Below are 19581 nucleotides of genomic sequence, written 5' to 3'. Positions count from 1 at the left end.
CTAATAGTTATTTGGAGAATGAAGGATCATCTTTGAGACTATTAGTCTTGCAAATCAGTTCATTTAAAAAAAATGCTTTCCCTGTGATTATTCTCCAATGTCTAATCACGTTAAGAGAGAAATATCTTGGTAGATTTAAAGTCATAAAACACTCAGTAATGTTTTAGGGGTTATCCCCTTATGTATTGAATAAATTCTTCATAGTTGTATAACTTAACATCAGGTCTGCAAAATACATGTAGGTAAAACTTCTTAGGCTCTGCGAGGAGGGCTTATAATATTTGTTACCCCTTTTTTTTCTCGTTTATGATATGTATGTATCTCACACTGATGTCTGTTTTGCTCTGATTGAGAGCTAAAGGCATAGACAGTCCAAGATAACTTTGAAAGAAAAGGAGTTGGTTTCCTAACATTTCATGTGTGGATATATGTGTGCATGTACACACACATTAGATCCCTGGCAACTGAGTCAGGTCAGGCCTAAAATAGCCTTGGATATTGTATGGTTTACTTATTAATATAGACATGGACTACAGATATTAAATTTAAAACAGGTATTTGAAAGGGGACTGGACTGGTGGGGGGGGGAAATCTTAATCTTTGTTCAAAAGAGGAGGAAGATTATTAGGAATTTTTTTGGATGTTCAAGGGTTAACATCTTTAAAGGTGAATTAAAGGTTGAGTAAAAATGATCATTTCATGTTTAAGAGTTCTTTCCCCTTAGGGCCCTATTATATGGAACCAAAACAAGACTAACAGTCTCTAAATTTTTAGGGAAGGTTGCAAATCTTAAAAGTTATTCATGTCCAATATAATGTTTTCCCCTCTTCCTTTTTACTACACAAAGTCCAAGCACAAACAAATGTGAAACTTTATCTTTTTTTTTTTTTGATTGAACTACATCCCCAGTCCTTTTTTAAAAAAAATTTATTTTTTGTGTGTGTTTTTTAAAAATATTTTAGTTGTAGGTGGACACAATACCTTCGTTTCATTTATGTGGTGCTGAGAATCGAACCCAGGGCCCCACACATGCGAAGCGAGAGCTCTACCACTGAACCCCAACCCCAGCCCCCAGCCCCCATCCTTTAAATTTTTCCTTTAGAGATGGAGTCTCACTGTTTTGCTGAGGATGATCTTGGCCTTATGATCCTCCTACCTCAGCCTCCCAATCACTAGGATTATAGGTATGTGCCTCCTCACCTGACTCAAATGTAAAATTTTTTTAAAAGGTATTTAATTACAAGTTTTTGTTGTTGTTAGTACATAACCATGGCTATGTTGTCTTGGACAGGTAATATCTGTAGGCAGTTCAATAAATTCTTAATTATACAAGCATTTCGAGTGCTTAGTGTGCACCAGTCAGCTTAGCTCAATATTGGAAGAGGACAAGGGGTGGTCTTGTAGTTGATGCTGTGCAGTGGGGAAGGTGAAGTACAATGGAAATGGCCTTGTTGCTGGCTGTCTGGAGGTCTCTGCAATAATTTTAAGGGTGATAGGGTTTTACAAAATATATTTTACTAGGTGAAGAAAAGGAAAGTATTATGGAGAAATGGCTCATCCAAAGACACAGAGCCTTTATCTGATGTACCTTTTAGAAGGAACTCATATCTGAAAACTACTCAGTGCATATGTTCTGTCACGTAATAGCATTTTACATAAGTGATTGGTAGGGATATTTGACTGAACCTACCTCCATATTTTGCATTTATTCCCCTCTCGTGAAGACTTAACTTACTGAGGAACTGTGGGAATGAATTTTGAATAGATTAATTCATTTTATCACAGAAATGTACTTGCCTTGTTCTGCAAAGATCTACAGTGACCTGGGACTCATTTAAACTACTTGCAAATGATACTAAGGTGAAATTTGCCTGTGCAGTATTTACTGTATAGAGATAGGATCACTTTGTTTTCATTAATGTATATATAAGTAGGTCAGAGGAGACTTGGGTAGCTTGACTAACGTTGTGGTGAAGCAGTTTCTTTCCCCAGATTACATAACAAAGGGGAAACTTAGTGTATATGGTATTTAATGAGCTTTTTGACTGCCACACTGATTTCAGCTGTTCCCTCCTAGGTTATGATGGGAAAACTCATGTATTCTACTTTCGTATGTTTCTGTCAGCTGATTCTTCTCCACGTTTAAACTGTTATTCCTCTGCTCATAGAAGTTTCACCCTGATATCTATGGGCTCTGAATCTGCAGAATTAACTTTGTCGACAGAAATCTTTTTTTGGATACTGGGGATTTAACCCATTGTGGTTTACCACTGAGCGACATCCTGAGTCCTTTTTATTTTAAAACTGAGTTTCATTTAATTATTTAGGGCTTTGCTAAATTGCTGAGGTTGGCTTGGAACATGGGATCCTCTCACCTCAGCATGTGCCACTGTACCCAGCTCACAGAAATCTTGATTCTGGCTCATCTGGGGTTTTCATCCTTAATATGCAAGTCTAATTCCTCTCTTTATGCCTTGCTTTATTTTCTAATTGCCATCTGCCCTGCATCCTGTCATTTATCAACTTTTCTTTGACCATAAAAGCACTTATTTTTCACTGCACGTTTCCTTTATTTCTCTTTAATGGTCTGCTCTCTGAGGGAAAAGGGATCCCTGTTTTCAGAGTACCTTAAAGAATTCTTATGTTTTTATTTATAATTTCTACTTCAGGAGGTTTCTAAATATTGTTCACAAGAAGCAGTGGAGACCTGACCAATGTGCTCAAAGTTGGAAAGAAAACAATTTAAGTACAGTTAAAAGTGAAACATTCTGTGGAGTTTTTTTGTTGTTGTTGTTTGATCATCTTTAACTTTGGGTGGGTGGCTCAAAACTGGCAATTCCTGGTAAGCATAAGTATGTGATGAAGATATGGTTAGACAAAGAACGTGTAATGGACTTGCTGCAGCTGTTCTGCAAAAGATGGGGATTTAGTTAAGGCTGTCCCTTTATGAGCATTTTTTTTCTTTGTAACGTCCACTAGCCCATACTTTTGTCTGTCATTAGTGTCTTTTTCATATATTTTTTTTTCCTCTTAGGCCTTAGATAATGAGCCTGTGCAAGCTCTTAGGTGTTTGATCCACCAGAATTGACTTGAGGAGAATGGTTCTTTTTCTCCATGCCTTACCAACTAGTTAACTTTTATTCTTAAATGTCTTCAGTTTACGAATGTCATCCAACCCATAGTCTTTCTTTGATTTTCTAATAGTATTTTAATTTGTTGATAATGCTTTAGGCATATTTGATATTCAAATATATACAAATTATATTTTAAACATATTTTTAGAGATAAAATTCTAATAATTTTCTTGATAACAACATAGCTTGTGTTGGAGATGTCCTGTGATCAGGTTTTATAATCTTGAAAGAACCCTTAAGAAGCCATTACTGGAAAATGGCTCTTTGAGAAATAGATGAGTACTGTTTATTTTTCAGTAAGCCCATTTTAGCCTGTATTGTTTCCATGAAAGCATAAAAAGCCAAGTTGTTTGGGGTAAGTATCACAATTTATAATCATCTTGACTGAGCAAAACTTTAGAAATAGCTCCTGCCTAGGCCATGCAGGATACCTACTTGCCAGCTGCTGGAGTACCTCCTCAGTGGGTATGACTCTATAATAGGCATACACTTAAAATTTCAACTTCTAGGAGCTTAAAACCTACGACGAAAACCGCCTTATATTTCAGTGTTGTTGTCTTGGAAGGAAGCACCAGAGGTAGTCTGGCCTTTTGGCAGAATTAAAGAATCCTTACCTCTGAGTACAGACTACTAAGTACTGAGATTTCCCTTGTTAAGTCTCTCAAACTTTTTTTTTTTTTTTTTTGGTACTGGGGTATTGAACCCAGAGAACTCTACCACTGAGCTCCATCCCTGGTCATTTTTATTTTTTATTTGGAGACAGGGTCTCACAAAGTTGCCAAGACTGGCCCTGAACTTGTGATCCTATTGGTTCAGCCTCCTAAATTGCTGCGATTAGCGGCATGTGCCACTGTACCCAGCTAATAGTATATATTTAATGAAAGTGTCTGAAGTGAAAAATTGTTATGTTACTACCTGCTAGAGTAACCAGCCCAGCGTTTTTTTTTATTTTTTCTTTCTGGAAATCACACTGACACATCAGGTAAATAAGTTGTCTCCTACAGGCAGAAACACACATAACCCCGATTTGGAGCTGGGCGTTATTCTGTGAGGTCCATTGTAACTTCTTCTATTATTTTCCCAACATATCCTCTGCTTCTCATTTTGCATCTTCCTCACCTGGGGTTAGGTTCTAACAGATGATAGAGAATGGGGGAGTTGGGAAGAATTTAGTATATAATTAATGTATATTTAATATTATGTTTATTTAATATGTATGATTGGATAAATAAAGTGGGGATTTTCAGTCAGCCCATTTAAAGATGCTGAATGGTGACTCTACTGCCATAACACAGCCTCAGACCTCAATCAGGGTTCAGGCTGTCCTGCACACTCATCTGTCATCCTCTTAAAAATGCCTGTATTCTTCAAGAATTGATTTTAATAATTGCTGTGGATTTGGAAGATACCTCATTATGTAAACTTTGAACAGCATTTCTGTTAAATTATGTTTAACATCATCCCTTGCTAAAGCTTCCTCTCTGTCCTATTTGACCCTATTTGTCCTATTTGATCTGTTTTTTTCTTTCATAAATTGGTGATGATGATTATGCCCAATTTTATTTTTATATACTTATTTTAAACATGCAGAGATAGTTAGGAATTAAGAAGACAGTTGAAAGTCACAGTTTAAGAATATATTTACCAAGTACTCTGTTTGCATTTACCAACATGAGACACCCATGTTGAGCCAACCGTCTGCTACAAAACCAAGGATGAACAATAAAGGACAAAATTATCTACCAGCTATTACACCTAAATAAAAAATAAAGATGTCTCTCAGGACAGCCTTCTTAGGTTCTCATTTAATTGGCACACATGGATGAAACAGTTTAGGTAGGACTTAATAAACCCTGCTCAAGGTAGCTTTTTCACAGGCTGAATTTAAGACTTGCAGACGGAAATATAACTTGTCAAGTCTGCAGTTTGATTAGTTGCCTAAAACAAATGTTACAGCCAGTGTCCTTTTGCTATTCAGTGGTTTTAGCATTATCTTCAACAATGTCATATGTTCAGTTCTTAAAACACCACTTAGTTTCATCTTGAAGTTAAAGCTAAGATCAGTCACTTTGGCATTAATTGATGATATTGCACAAAAACTTGAAAAGGATGCGAGGCTGATACATCTACCTAGTATAAACAACCAGTTGCTGCCTTTCTTTTCTTTTGAATGCTATGTAATTTTTTTAAAGACAGAAATTCTTTAATAGCAAAAAGATTCCAACTATTTTGGCTACATTTTAGTTGATGTAAGGCACTGGTCTTCAGTTCATATTTTTTTTCTCTTCTTTGTCCACCTCCAAATATTAGATTTTTCTCAGAACTCTTCTAAGTAAATCTCAGGCATTATTAGAAGTATTATAACCGCTAAGTGAAACACTCAACATTGATGAGTTCATGTTTCTGTATATGTATAAGAAAATGCGTTATTTAGAAAAGCAAGATTTTCTTTACAATCTCTCTTCTGGTATCCCCTTGGAAATGTCTGATCATCATTTGAGTAACTGTCTTTTAGCTAAGTGACTTGTGATTTCAAAGGCTTTGTTTCAGTGAATGGTATAATGAAAAATGCACTTAATATGCACTTAATACTTACAATGGAAAATGCACATGATAGTCAAGACCTCTGAATCCTACATTCAACTCTTTTTCCTTTGTCTCTGGATAAGTCACTTTGCCTTTCTGTGCTTTAGTCTCCTTACATGAGTAGAAAGAATTTGATCTAAATGATCTCTGCATTTTGTTTTTGTTCCAAAAATTAGTAAGACCCTCCCAAACAAAGAAAAAACCAACTTGTTATTCTGTTCAAGACGCCGTTTCCTATAGGGATTTGTATTGCCAATTTGAGAAATGAAATTCCATTTTTAAAATGTTTGATAGAGTTTTTAGTCTGTTTTGTATTCAAAGCATCATCACTATGACCACAGATTGTGGCTGCTGTGACAGATAGGATGATGGCAAGGTTTCTTATTTCAAGGAGGTAAGCCAGTCATAAGGCAAGGTAGCTAGTATTTAAGAGAAAAAAATAGAGAGAGAGCAGGGTACATACAGTTAAGAAAATGATGCTATTGCAAGACTTCAGTGAGCAGGATTGATGAGTATTGACTTCAGGGACTAGGTGATGAACTTCAAAGAGAGGAACAAATTCGATTAACACGGGAAGTGCAAGAGTTGGAGGTCTTGGGAAAACTTGGAGGTTGTGTGCTTTTTTAAAAAATGGTAGGCAATGACCTGAGAATAAAAGACTAAGAAATTTAAAATTAATCTTCAAAGCATTAGGGAGTCCTTGAGGGATTTTAAGCAGAGAATAATACGTCACATGTTGTTCCATGGTATCTCTGAACTCCTCACTTTAGTTAAGGTCTTAAAACAATTTCAGTTTACGTAAAATTGAGGTTCCATATGTATTTTCTACTGAAGTAGTTTTCTAAATCCTGTATCTTGGAATATCAAAGGTAACTGCCCTAATCTGAAATACCCTTCATAAGCCTTCCTGTTAGCTGTGATTATCTCTTTTGGCTCTAACACCTTTGTTGGAGCTAATCTAATTTCTTACTGCTCGGGCTTACATTTGCGACCCGTTGTGAAGCATGCCCTTCCTTATTGAAAACTCAGTCTTGGACTGTGATATGCATATGCCTTGATGTGTATTTCAAACCCTGTTCCTGGTAGGGTTTTGCGTTTGGAAGCAGATCAAAGCACACACACTCCTTTTGGGTGAATTGTAAGGTCTGTGGCCTGAATTGTGAGCCGAAATCACCCCTTCTGTGTAAGGTACTTTTGGGCTCTTCAGGAGGAGCCAGTGTAGTCAGCTGTCGGTGTGGCCATGATGCCATTGCAAGACCTTTGCTGTTGCTTGCCAGAGCTAACTTTTATTTAGTAATAGTGTCATTTTTTTAGATAGTCCCATCAAAACTCCATTTTTTAAATATGAACAGCAATTAACTTGCAGTTTAAATAGAAATAGCTATGACCTTGTCTATTTCTTAGCTGGGGAGATTGAATGGAGCTTTGTAAAAAGTCTAAAGTGGCAAGAATCTAATTTTCAGGTTTAATGTTTGTAGTCCTGGGTCAGTAATAGACAAGTGATAAAAGTTGTTCAATGGTGATCTTGTCAGTGGGTGGTTTTTCAAAGCTTCTTAGTTTAAAAAAGAAGGTATTGCTTTCTTCATTTTTGGACCTCATCACTTTAATCTGTTAGTATTAATGTCTACTGTCACTAATCTTTCTACCTGATGAATCAGATAAATGAAAATAGTTTTGAATAAAGGTGTTTAAGATGGACTTCTGTTGGAAGAATTGTACTAGGATATTAAACTTTAAAAAAGTACCAGTTTTATCCATAAGATGTTTTCATTCCTTAAAGTTTGTGTATTTTGATTAACTTGTGTTTTGATAGCCCACTCTTAGTATATGTCATTTATCTTTGCATGTTTAATGTATAATTAGTTTTAGGTGCTGATGAAGAAATGAGTTTTTAATTACAATATAGTATATTTCAAACTATTTTTCATTTTTGAGACCTCTAATTACTTTGATAAATCTATTTTTATCTCTATTTTGTCCAGTCTAATCTCATTTGCGAAGTCCAATTTAAGAAGCCATGGGTGAGAATATTTATTTGCCTTTTATTTCTAATTGCCTCCAATCCTCTATCCTCAAGTCATCTTAGTATTGCTTGTCTCAGTTTATTATATCACTTGTAGGGTTGTGAGAACTTGCAGAATAAACCTCAGTTTTAAATTGCTATCTTTGGAGTAGATTTGGTGTTCAGTTTTGTTCTCCCTGTATCATTTTTAAGTATTTAAATTGTAGACTCTCTGGCTGCCTCTTAAATTAGATCCTTCACTTAGTAGTTTTGACATTTCATAACCTTGCTCCTCAGGCATTATATATTCACCTGTTTAAATGGCAGTGAAAGTTTAAAATCCAAACCCATATATTAATCCAGTGAATGCAGATTGGAGAACAGCTTGCACTTGGTGAAAGAAGCTGTGTAGACCCCAGTAGGGTGTAGGCTGGAAGCTCATTGTATTGAAGTCTTTCTAGTGCAGAATTTGCCACTTAAAGGAAACCGTCTCTTGGGTCTTCTCCAAGGGAATTGAGTCTTGAAGACCCACAGGCATGCTTCACACTTTGAAGCTGAAGATAGCCCCTCTGGTTCTCTGGATGAGCAATTTAACACAAGGTGGCTGTACAAGTTCCAAATCCACAGAAAAGCCAGAATGGAGAAGGTTGCTGATAATTACTAGATATAAAATTTGGTCTGGTAACTGATTTAAATTCCCAAAGTATAAATCCTTATCCCACTGCAAGCAGCCCTCTCACTTTGGTATAAGTACATTTTCTACTAAAAATCCTTTGAGATGGAAGAAGTGGTTTGCTTTTTCTGGAAGGGGGATGACGACAGACCAGAGGTAGAAGGAGCTGCATTCATCCCAAGTAACAGCAAACATGTCGTGTTGGGATGAAAAGCTAGGTTCCCTTTCTTCTACTTCTGGAAGTGCTTTGGGGTGGCATTGCTAATTTTTAAGAACTAAAACTTACTAAAACTAGGTTATCATGTGCAGTTTTCCAGTTAAAAAAGTAACCACTCTGAGGAAAAGTTATTTTAAGAAAATAAATGAAATAAAATAACTTTGAACTAACCATTTTATATATATATATATACTGAACTTTTCCAAATTCTTGAACAAGGGAATGTATAAGGTAGTTTCCATAGTATGATGGTGCTATGGAGAGAGAACTGGGTGAGGAAACAAGGATTGGGAGTCAAGAACATCAGAGTGGGAATCAAGAATTGAGCACCAGCTCTATATAACCTTAGGCATATCTTATAACCTTATCTTTGCCTGTTTCCCTAACCAGAAATTACTTCATGTATAATCTCAACCCTATTTACCTGACAGTGTTGTTGCCAGGCACGTTCAGAATACTGTATTTGATAATGCTTTCTAAATGACGTACCCTGTAAGTCCATTATTACATGATGCAATTTAGTCATCTGTGTCCTGCCTATGGTAATGCAAACAGCTCTTAGACAAGGTTACTGAAAAATGCCATCTTGAGAAGGTTTGTCTTAGAGCCCTTTTATTGTGCTTGGAAATCAAGCAGTGTGAACTACAGACTGGATATTGAAAGGAAAAGAAAAAATAAATAAAAAGGAAAACATAACTGACCTGAGTATGTTTTTAAAGCTTTTATATAAGCACTAAATATAAACCCTTTTTTTCTAAATATATTTTAGGACACTTTTAAAACACTCCACCCACACTCATCTGAAATGCACAAAGCAGTGAATGTCCCTGCATGAGTAAATTATTCTGGAACACTGTAATGGACTCAGGTTACTCTAAACTTTAATGGTCTGGGTCTTTTCCTAAATATCAGATGCACATAGTGGTAAAATAATACTCATAACACAGTCACTTAGGTTTTTAGACATTTAGACATTTTAGCTTTTCATGTGTATTAGAAATTATTTCACTTAATTATTCCTAACAACCAGACAAAGAAAGTGCAATTATTTGGTATAATAAGCTTAAAGAATTTGTCCCAGAGTAACAGAATCCATGAAAAGCGAACCTAGTTTTGAGTCCAGGCACACTGATTAGAGCTGTCGTCTTTAACCATGGTTACACTGCCTTACACTGTGCTCAGCATCTATGTAAAGGCTGCCTGCCTGCCCGCTCTCAGCGTCTATGTAAAGGCTGCCTGCCTGCCCGCTCTCTGCTGCCTGCTTTCAAGGCCTCAGGAGTCCGTCTCCTTTGGGAATGTATAATGCTTGCTCTGGAGCCCACAGAAGTGGCCCTTCACAAGGGGAACACTTGAGTCACATGTTCCATCTGGAGCACTGATGTATAACTTGCAGAAGCTCCCTGCCTCAGAAATAAAGCCATGGAGTCCTAGATATGGACGTGGGCCTCAAGTGGTGGGGTTTTCAGCTTCCTTTGAAAATTGGGAATTGTCGTCTAGATAAGAACTTGGATATTCATTTAGTCACATCGTTGAATACATATATAATTAAGTAGCTGCTGATTTAGCAGTTACAGCAATCCCAAGACTAGATTACATTTAAATCACATGAAATTGTCCTCTATTTCTTATTTTGCACTTATGTTTAAGTTCCCAGTCTGTTATTCTAGGCATAGAGAAAAAAGTTATATGTGAATAGTGTTTTATTCTCTCTACACCACTATTTCAAATTCCTTCTTTTTGTAGGATAGGATAGGAGTGTTAAATGTAAACACTCTTGGGGAAGGGGTGAAAGATAGCAAGAACTTAAAAGTAATGTAGAAATCTGGTCTGCTTTTCTTGTTTCTGGGGAGGGGAAAAAACGTAATAGCTGTTGGCATAATTTAAACCAAGGAGAAAATATTGAGTGTGTCATTCTAAAAGTTCTTTTTAAGGGTAACAAACGAGGTTAAAGATGGGCACTCATGTAATCATATTATGACACCCTGGCAAATCAGTCCCAGAGTTAAATGCACTAGTCATTTTTATGAATAATGTTGGATATAAATTATATTATGGAAATTTCTTTGCTCTTAGCTCATCCAGAAGAGCTTACAGTCAAAACAAAGGGAATGTGGTCAGGAATAACTCAAGAAACTCATAGCTGTCTAAATATTGGCGGCCAGAGATTATGGGAAAAGGAGTTCTTGATTATGATTTAGGCAAAATATCTAGATGACTTGATGAACTGCCCCCTTAAATGCTCTGGTCCAGGACACAGTTGTGGACCCTCAGGATCAAGGAGGTATTGGATAGGCTTACTGATCAAATTTAGTATCTATCACGTGTTGGGCATTCACTAGACATTGAGGATACAGTGATGAGCGAGACATCAACAGTGGAGATTGTAAACAAACTATTTTGTCTTCCATCCTTGAGATTTAAAATACTATAGTTCAAATATAGGAAGCATCTTGAGAATACATAACAAGGAAAGCAAAGTCAATACAAGGACTTAGAACCTGAAAATCCAGGTTATAAAGACTTGCAGACAAGAAGATAATGCAGAATAGAGGGTGTAGCTCATTTAAGTAAGTTCTTTTGGCCTAAATCAAAAGGGCACACTTACTGACAAAGGGTCAATATTTAAAAATGTAGTACCACCATGCCATCTGTGTCCTATCTTTCTAGGATAGGCTGGAAAAAAGGTTATAAAAATGTGTCTGATGAATTTAGAAGCCTGAATGATGGCCCCAAATCTCTATTTTGGGGGGGTTGGCCCCGCTGAGGACAGCCTGTTGCCATGAGTGGTCCTGGTCTGTTTTGAGAACTTAAAAACCCTCTTGGGGCAAATGCTCTTTCCTCTCTACCCAGAGGAATGGCCCTTGCCATTTGTCTAGAATTTCCCCAGAAGTGAGCAAATCGGGTAAACATTAGTATCAATGTTTGTTATATGCTGTTTATGGAAAAGTTACTAAAGGCAGTTTTTGAGTTTCTGAAAGGAAGTGATTGAGTTGCATATATACTGAATTTTATTCCCCTTTTCCAGGTTTCTTATGCTCGCCCAAGTTCAGCTTCTATCAGAGATGCAAACTTATATGTCAGCGGGCTTCCGAAAACAATGACCCAGAAGGAGTTGGAACAGCTGTTTTCACAATATGGACGCATTATTACTTCTCGTATTCTTGTCGACCAGGTCACTGGTGAGTACGCAGTGGTTCTGGACAGTCTTTTGGTCTTTCTAGCTGGCAGATTGTGAAATATTCTGTCTTCCCATGCCGCAGTCTTGCCTCTAGAACACATCAAAGGTATATGTGGGCCAGAAAATGCAATTTTCTGCTGGAATTGTTCATAAATATGCATGGACAAAAATAGATTGTGGAGTGTAGTGCGTGAGCTTGAGTCATTTCCACCCTGAAGGTGCGGGTTTGAAGCCTGTTTCATGGCTTGTAATAAATTTATAGATGCCATAATCTTCATTTCCAAGCCACTGCGTGAAAAAGCCCCCATTCTCCTTATAAAATACTAATAAACAATCTTATTTTTGTAAAGAGCAAAGTTTAATGCAGCAGTATACAGCTAGTCCTCCAAGGGAGGATCACACTGCAACCATGCTGCTCAGGCTGTTCTCCAGGTCCACGCTGTGCTGTACAGGCATATGCAGTAAGAGCACAGAATTTTTGAATGTTAAAAATTTATGTTATGCCTAATGCAGCTTTTAACTGAATAGAACTGAGAAGAATAAGATGTTTATTAAAGAAACTTTTGTATATAAAGTAACACTTCTGTCAGCACTTCTTAGTTAAAGGAAAGCTGACAGTTGATTATGGATTTTTAGAAAAAAATTCAGGCATATTTTTACAACAGCAGTACTCATTTTTTATGAACATTTAAAAAATAGAGAATCATGATAACATGGGGGAAAATGAACACCCATAGTACTGTGTTCACAAGCAGCCACATTAAGAGCTTACATATTACAATGTGTGAATATTTTTTTTAATAAAGAAAGCAGCAGATTAGCCTTAGAATAAAAATTAGGCTAAGTTTGTAATCTTCATTTGCAGATCAGTGTAGTTGATTTGAATTTGATCAAGAGAGCCTGTTCTGCCCTTATGTGCTGGTAATTGGCTTCATAGGAAGCACCACCCTTCGAATTGTGGTTAGAGATTTCTGCCACTGTATACATGCCTGGAAGAATGGCCTGTAGGTTTTGCTGTCATGAGAAAATTCAGTTAAGTAAGAGCATATGCAATATGGTTTTAGCTGCATTAGTTATTTCATAATCCTTCTTACACATTTTATCATACTGTTGTATCACATAGATTATTAGGGGGCTCAAATAGAAATCCAGACACAGTAATCCTGATAAAATTTGTTCAAAGCAACAAAAATGCCCTTTTTATTTTGTTCATATCATTCATGCTTTTTATTTAATTCATTTTAAAGAGAAGTTGATAGATTGAGAGTAGACTTCATTTATGTTACAGAAAACCCATCTCACCTCTTAACTAGTTGATAGTTCATTCTGAGCATGTGGGATCACAGGTGGACCTAGCTCACCACTTTGTGTTTTAGTCAGTGATTCTTAAGTATGGGTCGGTATGATACCTACATCATTAGCATCCTTCTAGAACCTTACTAGAATTGTAAATTCTTGGACCCCCCCCAAAGAAAATCTACCCAATAAAACTCAGAGGATGGGCATTTTGCTCTTAGATTATTCTGATGCATGCTCAGGTTTTAGGACCACCAGTTTAGGTGACTCATCTTGTGTAAGGGCCATTTCATTGCAAATCTAAAGCTTTCCTAATGGAACAGCTGAATCCTAGTGGTCATTAGTTCTTAATAGGAGGTAGTAGATAAGTGAAGGGATATATTTGCTGTAATTTCATCTTCATACTTATGGCTTTCAAGGAAAACTAACTCACTTTACCTGAAATGAAAAAAATGAAAACCTGCAATTTTGTTATTTAGCCATCAGGTGGTAATAATGTGCAATGAATATAGCTTACATACAAAAGGTAAAGTGATAAGGGCTTTCTGAGATTAAGTGCATCCAGGAAAAAAAAATGCCTTATCTACTTCAGAAAATTCTGAGCCATTGACCTTATACACAATTAACTGTAAAGCAAGTAGACCTTCATTTCTTTATAAAGTTCCTCTAAATGATGATGGTCTAGTGCATTTTCTTAGTAACTCCCCTTTTCTTCATCAATACAGTTTCTGAATCATCGGTACTTTTCTACCTGCTGGTCCCAGATTGGTGCCATTAGTGCCTACTTGTTTGCCAGGAAAGCATTATCCTGCTGCTACTCACCTCATGGTGACCAGCCATGGCCACCCCACTAGCCTGTTCACAGTAATTATGTGGAGTAAGCTGGGTTTCCTCTGCCATCTCTCATAAGCTGAAAATGTTCTTGGCCATCCTTTGCTTTATCATTCTTGTCTCTCAAAGTGGGGAGAATATGAACAGGAATGGTCTTCCATAGTTAAGAGTAATGCAGTAGAGGCCAGAATGCTTTGAATCTCTACTTATTTACTTATTTTTAAGAGCTGGGACCTCCTTTTCCTCTTTTCCTCCATGTAACATTACATTTCTAATATAAGTTAGCTCATTAGAAGTACAGGGGAGTTTAGGAGAACCAGAAGACCATCTTGGGACAATTTTTTTCCAGGACCTTCATCCTACATAATATTATTAAGCTGAATATATTATTTAACGTTTGAGCTAAAGTGTATCTTTCTACTACAGTGCATGTATTTTTTAGTAAATGCCTGGTTCTGCTCTTATTATAAGAAAGGGAGCTGTTGGGCCCCTTACTTCTGAACTATTTATCCCATAGTACATTTGAAAAATGGAACTGATGCTTTCTGCTGACATTATTAAGGAGAGTGCATGGGAGAGAGAAAGGGAGTGTGTGAGGGAAAACATGGACAGACATACTTGTGCTTTCTCGTTGTCTTGGCTTATTGGAAGGCATGTGATAACTCAGATTGGAAGGCGTGTGATAACTCAGGTGACTTCATGCATTTTTTAAAAAATGCGGAATTGTGATTCTGCATCCAATTGCTAAGGAAAAACATTCCTTCTGATGTGATTTTGTGGCAAATGCTTTATGTGAGTGAAAAGATGTTCTTGAGAAGGAAAAATTAATTTATCCTTTCTTCTCTCCTTCCCCTTCTCCTTCCACTCCCTCTTCCCCATATCTTTACTCACATCTACCATAGGCATATCAAGGGGTGTAGGGTTTATTCGATTTGACAAGCGGATTGAGGCAGAAGAAGCTATCAAAGGCCTAAATGGCCAGAAACCTCCTGGTGCCACAGAGCCAATCACTGTAAAGTTTGCTAATAATCCAAGCCAAAAAACCAATCAGGCCATCCTTTCCCAGCTGTACCAGTCTCCAAACAGAAGGTATCCAGGACCGCTAGCTCAGCAGGCTCAGCGTTTTAGGTAAGTCTGGTCTAGTTCTCATGCCCAGCTACTGAGCTAAAAGAGAATGCTCAGGTTTACTGTCCATGCTTTTATTAACAGGATATTTGGTTTGTTGTTAATGTTGTTTTTTTCTTTCCTTTTTTTTTTTTAAATGGGAAAAAATCTACTTGGGGGAATAGTTTTCTTTTGCTATTTAGAAGTGGAGACAAAAGGACAATTATCTACAACAGTGGACAGTGGTTTTCCACCAGGGGCGATTTTGCCACTAGAGGACTTTTGGCAGTGCCTGGAGATATTCGTATTGGCATAATTTGGGAGCTGTATGTTTTTGACCTCCTAGAATCTAGTGGGTAGAGGCTAGGGATTCTACTAAATAGCTCACATTGTACAGATAGCCAACAACAACTTATCTGGCCTAAAACATCAATTGAGAAATCCTAACCTACAGATGGTCTAATGAACTGCCTCCAGAGCTTCTGATTTATTTCCCCTTTGTAAAAAGTTTTTCTTTTGATGAAGTTGAAACACAAAAAGACTTTTAAGTCAAGCTCTTTGAGTTATTGTTTTGTAGCATATACATCATCCAAAAATCATAACCTATGCTAATACACTTAAGTTCCTAAAAATGGATTCTCCCCCTCTTTTTATTTATTTATTTTTTTGTTGTTGGTTAGAGGTTAGCAAACTTTGCCTGTAAAGGGTCAGATAGTAAATATTTTAGCTTTATGAGTTACAGTATTTGAATATCTTTTTTTTTTAAAAGTAAACAAGTCTTTAAAAATATAAAAGCTGTTCTTATCTCTTGGACCATGTAGCATTTGGTGGCAGTGTGGATTTGGCCTGAGGGTGGTAATTTTTGACCTCTTTATAGTCCATAGAATGACCAGGATATTAACCAAGGAAGAACTGTCTCATTGACAGGTATAAATATTTCAGCTTTTCAAGTTTTAGTCTAATCCTGGGATAACAGCCAACCTAGGAAATCATTCAAAACCATCCCTAATCTGCATGTGAGAATAGAGACTTTAAGAAATTCAACAGAGCACAGTTTCTGGTTTCATAAACAAGTTACTCAGTTTTTATTTTCCAGAATTTTTTTAATGTCCTTTTTGGCCATATGGTGTACTATAGCCATAATGCCATCTAACCCCCACACATTTTTTTTATTACAAGTACATATTAATTTTATTTCTTTCCTGAGACAGAATAATTAGCAAAAATATAACCAAACTTGACCTAATGAGATGGAAGTTATGTTTTCTGACTTAAATCACATGCATTTTTTCATTGGGGTTTTAGAGTACTCAAGAGTGGGATAAATCATTCATAATATCTTCTTTTAAAAAATATTCAAGTATGTTACCTGAAATGTGAGAAAGAAATTTGCCATAAACACCACATTGAATTCCTACTTAAATCGGCTCTTGCCATGGCCAGAAGAGATGGTACTGTCAAAGGCTACATTTGAACTGAGTGACTGGGTTCCTATGTGATTGAGCTCTGTTGCTGTAACTTTGTGAGGAAAAAAGCAGTGTGTGTTACCTTTGAATTTGGTGGATGGTAGTGCCAGTTGGACTAGAAGAGAGATGCATCAGGCTGCTTGATACTTGCCCTGATGGAGAAAGAAACAACATAATACTCATTTTGAGCTTTTCTTATCTTCCTGTAGATTTCCATTACGGCATCTTCCTCCATGAGTTTCTGTGTGGTGTAGTGTGTATGTATGTATGTATGCATGCATTCTGAGAATTGAGGACAGATAAGCTCAAAGGAATTTTACAAGTGATTCCTTGGCAGCCTGTTGGTTAACTTCAGCACACTGTTAATAGAAAACTCTGTTGGTTTTAGTTATTTTTGATTTGTTTTTCTGATTCAAGCTTCTTTTTTTTTTTTTTTTTTTTGTTGTAATCATTAAGTAAAACAGTGTTAGAACCAAGACTAAGTTCTGAGCAAGGCTGGGCCAAAGGACTGAAGAGATGGCAAATGGAATCAGTCCTCCTTAAGACTCCTAACTGTTGTCTCTCTCCTTACCTCCATTCCTCCAGTTTCTGTCCAGAGTCTCAAATGTGAACTTCTCCAGTGTGCTCAGTGAAGGTGTTTGGTCTAGAATGGATATTAGAGAATCTGTTTCTAGAATTCAGGTTTAACCTGATGTGATTTGTGCTTTTATTCATTGTCTTTAACTTGGCTGTTATTACCTGGATATTTTTTCCCCCGTGTTATTCTGTTGAATAAAGGTTGACCTTTCTGTCAATTTACAAAGTTCTTTGAATGAAGGTCTTGAGTGTTTTGTTGGTGTTTTGCATAGTTCACATCTAGTGCCCTGTACAAAGGCTTTGTCCGTGTTCTGATGCCCTCAGCTCTTGAGTTTGTCACCTTCCAGCAGACATTTTAGAAAATGTCTCACTTTATGTTATAGTATGTTGGGAGTTGAGAGGGATTGGAGAAAACAGTTGTAAGTATTATAATAGTCAAGGAGCTTTTAATATCCAAAAGTATACCACATATTATAAGATAAAAAATTAAATCCAAGTAAATGAGGATCAGGTTTAAAAGTGCCCTTGTGAGGTTTATGACTCAGTCAACTCCCATTAATAGTAAATTTTCTTATTATGAGCATTGTTGATCTAATATGCTCAGTCAGTCAACTATAGTTCTCAAAATAAGACAAGCCTTATTTATTTGGGAGGATAGTTCAATTTCAGCCCCTTAAGTATATTATTGGACATTATATCTGAATAAATGTTAAGCCAAATCTCTTCATGTTCTTTTCTGATGGAGCAGCTCAGGCTTCATCAGAGGTGATCTAGACTAATGCCAGCTTCTGTGAGCCTATATAATATACTGTTGAAAGTCTTTCAGTCAGTACTTGAACTGCATTTAGGGCATGTTGCTGGTTGCATTGTCACAATTTCCTTTTGGAAGAAACTGGTATCAAGCCTCTGGGATAACTTTCCTTGTTCATAGGAGACAGATGATCCCATCTGTTTTGGTGAGGGGGTACATTGTTCATCTTGCTTTGGTCAGTCCTTTGGAGAAATTTTGATAACAGTTACTTGTAGAATTTTATTTTTTTATTCACTAGTAGTCTCTCTTCATACTTTTTATTTCTGACTTTGATTCCTCACCACTTCTTTACTTGAATATAGCCTCTCCCACAGTCTGTCAGATGCTTCTTGAAAATTGGGCAGGTACCTTATTTTTATTCTCTGTTTATAAACACCTGGCTTTCAAATGGGAAAGCTTTATCTAACATATGGTGTATTCAGAATATTTCCAGTAATAAGAAATTATTGTTGAATTCCTATTGATAAAATCATGTTTGTGTGTGCTCTTTCATAAATTATATGTGCATGTGGACTTGGGCTATGATATCCATTAAATTATAAACTCTGATCAGAGAATAAAGAAAGAATAAAGATGAACTGTACAGTATATCAAATGTGTTATTGATTTTCTTGTTGGCTGGCTTTATATTTTATTCACCTAATGTATTAGTAAATAATATACCTTTAAATCAAGATCCATAAAAAACTATCAATAACAATATTTTATGAATCTTGATTTATTGATAGTTTCTAATTTCTTAAGTTCATGTGATACATGGTAGATTATTTTATGTCTAACCTCAGAAAGTGGCTTATACTAGAATTGATAATTGGCTCTCCCTTTTCTTAAGTTTTTCTTACTATTATCATTCTCAACTAGATGGCCCCTCCCCTTCCACAACATGGGAATCCTTTTTAAGCTACCTTTTAAGTCAAGATAATTTTAATTAAAGCTAGGTTATCCAATCTAATCCTCCAAATCCACTTAAAGTTATTTATAAGGGGATATGTACAGGGTAAAGACAGATGATGGTGCCATTGGTCACCTCTGCCCTCTGAGGACTCTTAGTCTTCTTCAAGGAAGTATGCATGGTGCATGGGGACTGAATGCAGATCTTGGGTGCAGTGCATCTGTTACATATAAGTACAGAATGTTATTTTTAAGTAATAAAAGTATGTATTTGATGGAATCTTAACATTTACCTCCCACAGTATATAGTATCTCAGCATGCAAACCTGAGTCATTCTGATGGCTTGGTCTCCACTTAAAAATTGATGGTCATTTTTAAATGACTGTGTATGGAAGATATCCTTGAGCTGTGGACAGACCCAGCATATATATATATAACTGTAGGAAGTAATAGTGGTTCTTTGGTCCAAGCAATCAACTATTTTATCTTGTCGCTGCCTAATATATAGTTTCCCAACTGCCACTAGGCTTCTGCTGTGAGATGCTCATGTGATGGACCCTCTGCTTGCTCTAAGCTGCTTGGGAAACATGGATGCATAACACTGAGAGAACAAGGAAAACTGGGCCATGTATAGACAGAGGGTTTCGTTGGTGTCTCGGCCCAGTTTCCTGAATCCATGTCCCCCCCCCACACTTCCTGATAATGGGGGAGGAGAAGGGTAGATAACTTGCTTTTAAATTCTGAGAAACTGAGTTTTTCCTAAAGTGGGAGCTAAGTAAAGAATTCAGTGAATATCATGGTGTCTCATAGGACTT

The 19581-nt window shown here is 36.7% G+C and overlaps 1 protein-coding gene across 25 annotated transcripts in view; it reads left to right on the top strand.

Annotated features, from left to right (window-relative positions):
* Elavl2 (ELAV like RNA binding protein 2) overlaps positions 1–19581 on the top strand; it is a 152696-nt gene that overhangs the window by 127597 nt on the left and 5518 nt on the right. For 19 of the 25 annotated variants that reach the window (XM_078047715.1, XM_078047706.1, XM_078047711.1 and 16 more), the window contains 3 exons: positions 7703–7741; positions 11638–11791; positions 14820–15045. In XM_078047715.1, the coding sequence (XP_077903841.1) occupies positions 7703–7741; positions 11638–11791; positions 14820–15045 (419 nt within the window). The remainder of the gene's footprint in view (positions 1–7702; positions 7742–11637; positions 11792–14819; positions 15046–19581) is intronic. The other 6 variants (XM_040285874.2, XM_040285878.2, XM_040285880.2 and 3 more) reach the window with 1 other exon arrangement.

Source organism: Ictidomys tridecemlineatus, chromosome 4, assembly GCF_052094955.1.
Source record: "Ictidomys tridecemlineatus isolate mIctTri1 chromosome 4, mIctTri1.hap1, whole genome shotgun sequence".
Classification (NCBI taxonomy): Eukaryota; Metazoa; Chordata; class Mammalia; order Rodentia; family Sciuridae; genus Ictidomys; species Ictidomys tridecemlineatus.
Note: the sequence above shows the minus strand (reverse complement) of the source record. Positions and strands in the feature narration are given on the sequence as shown.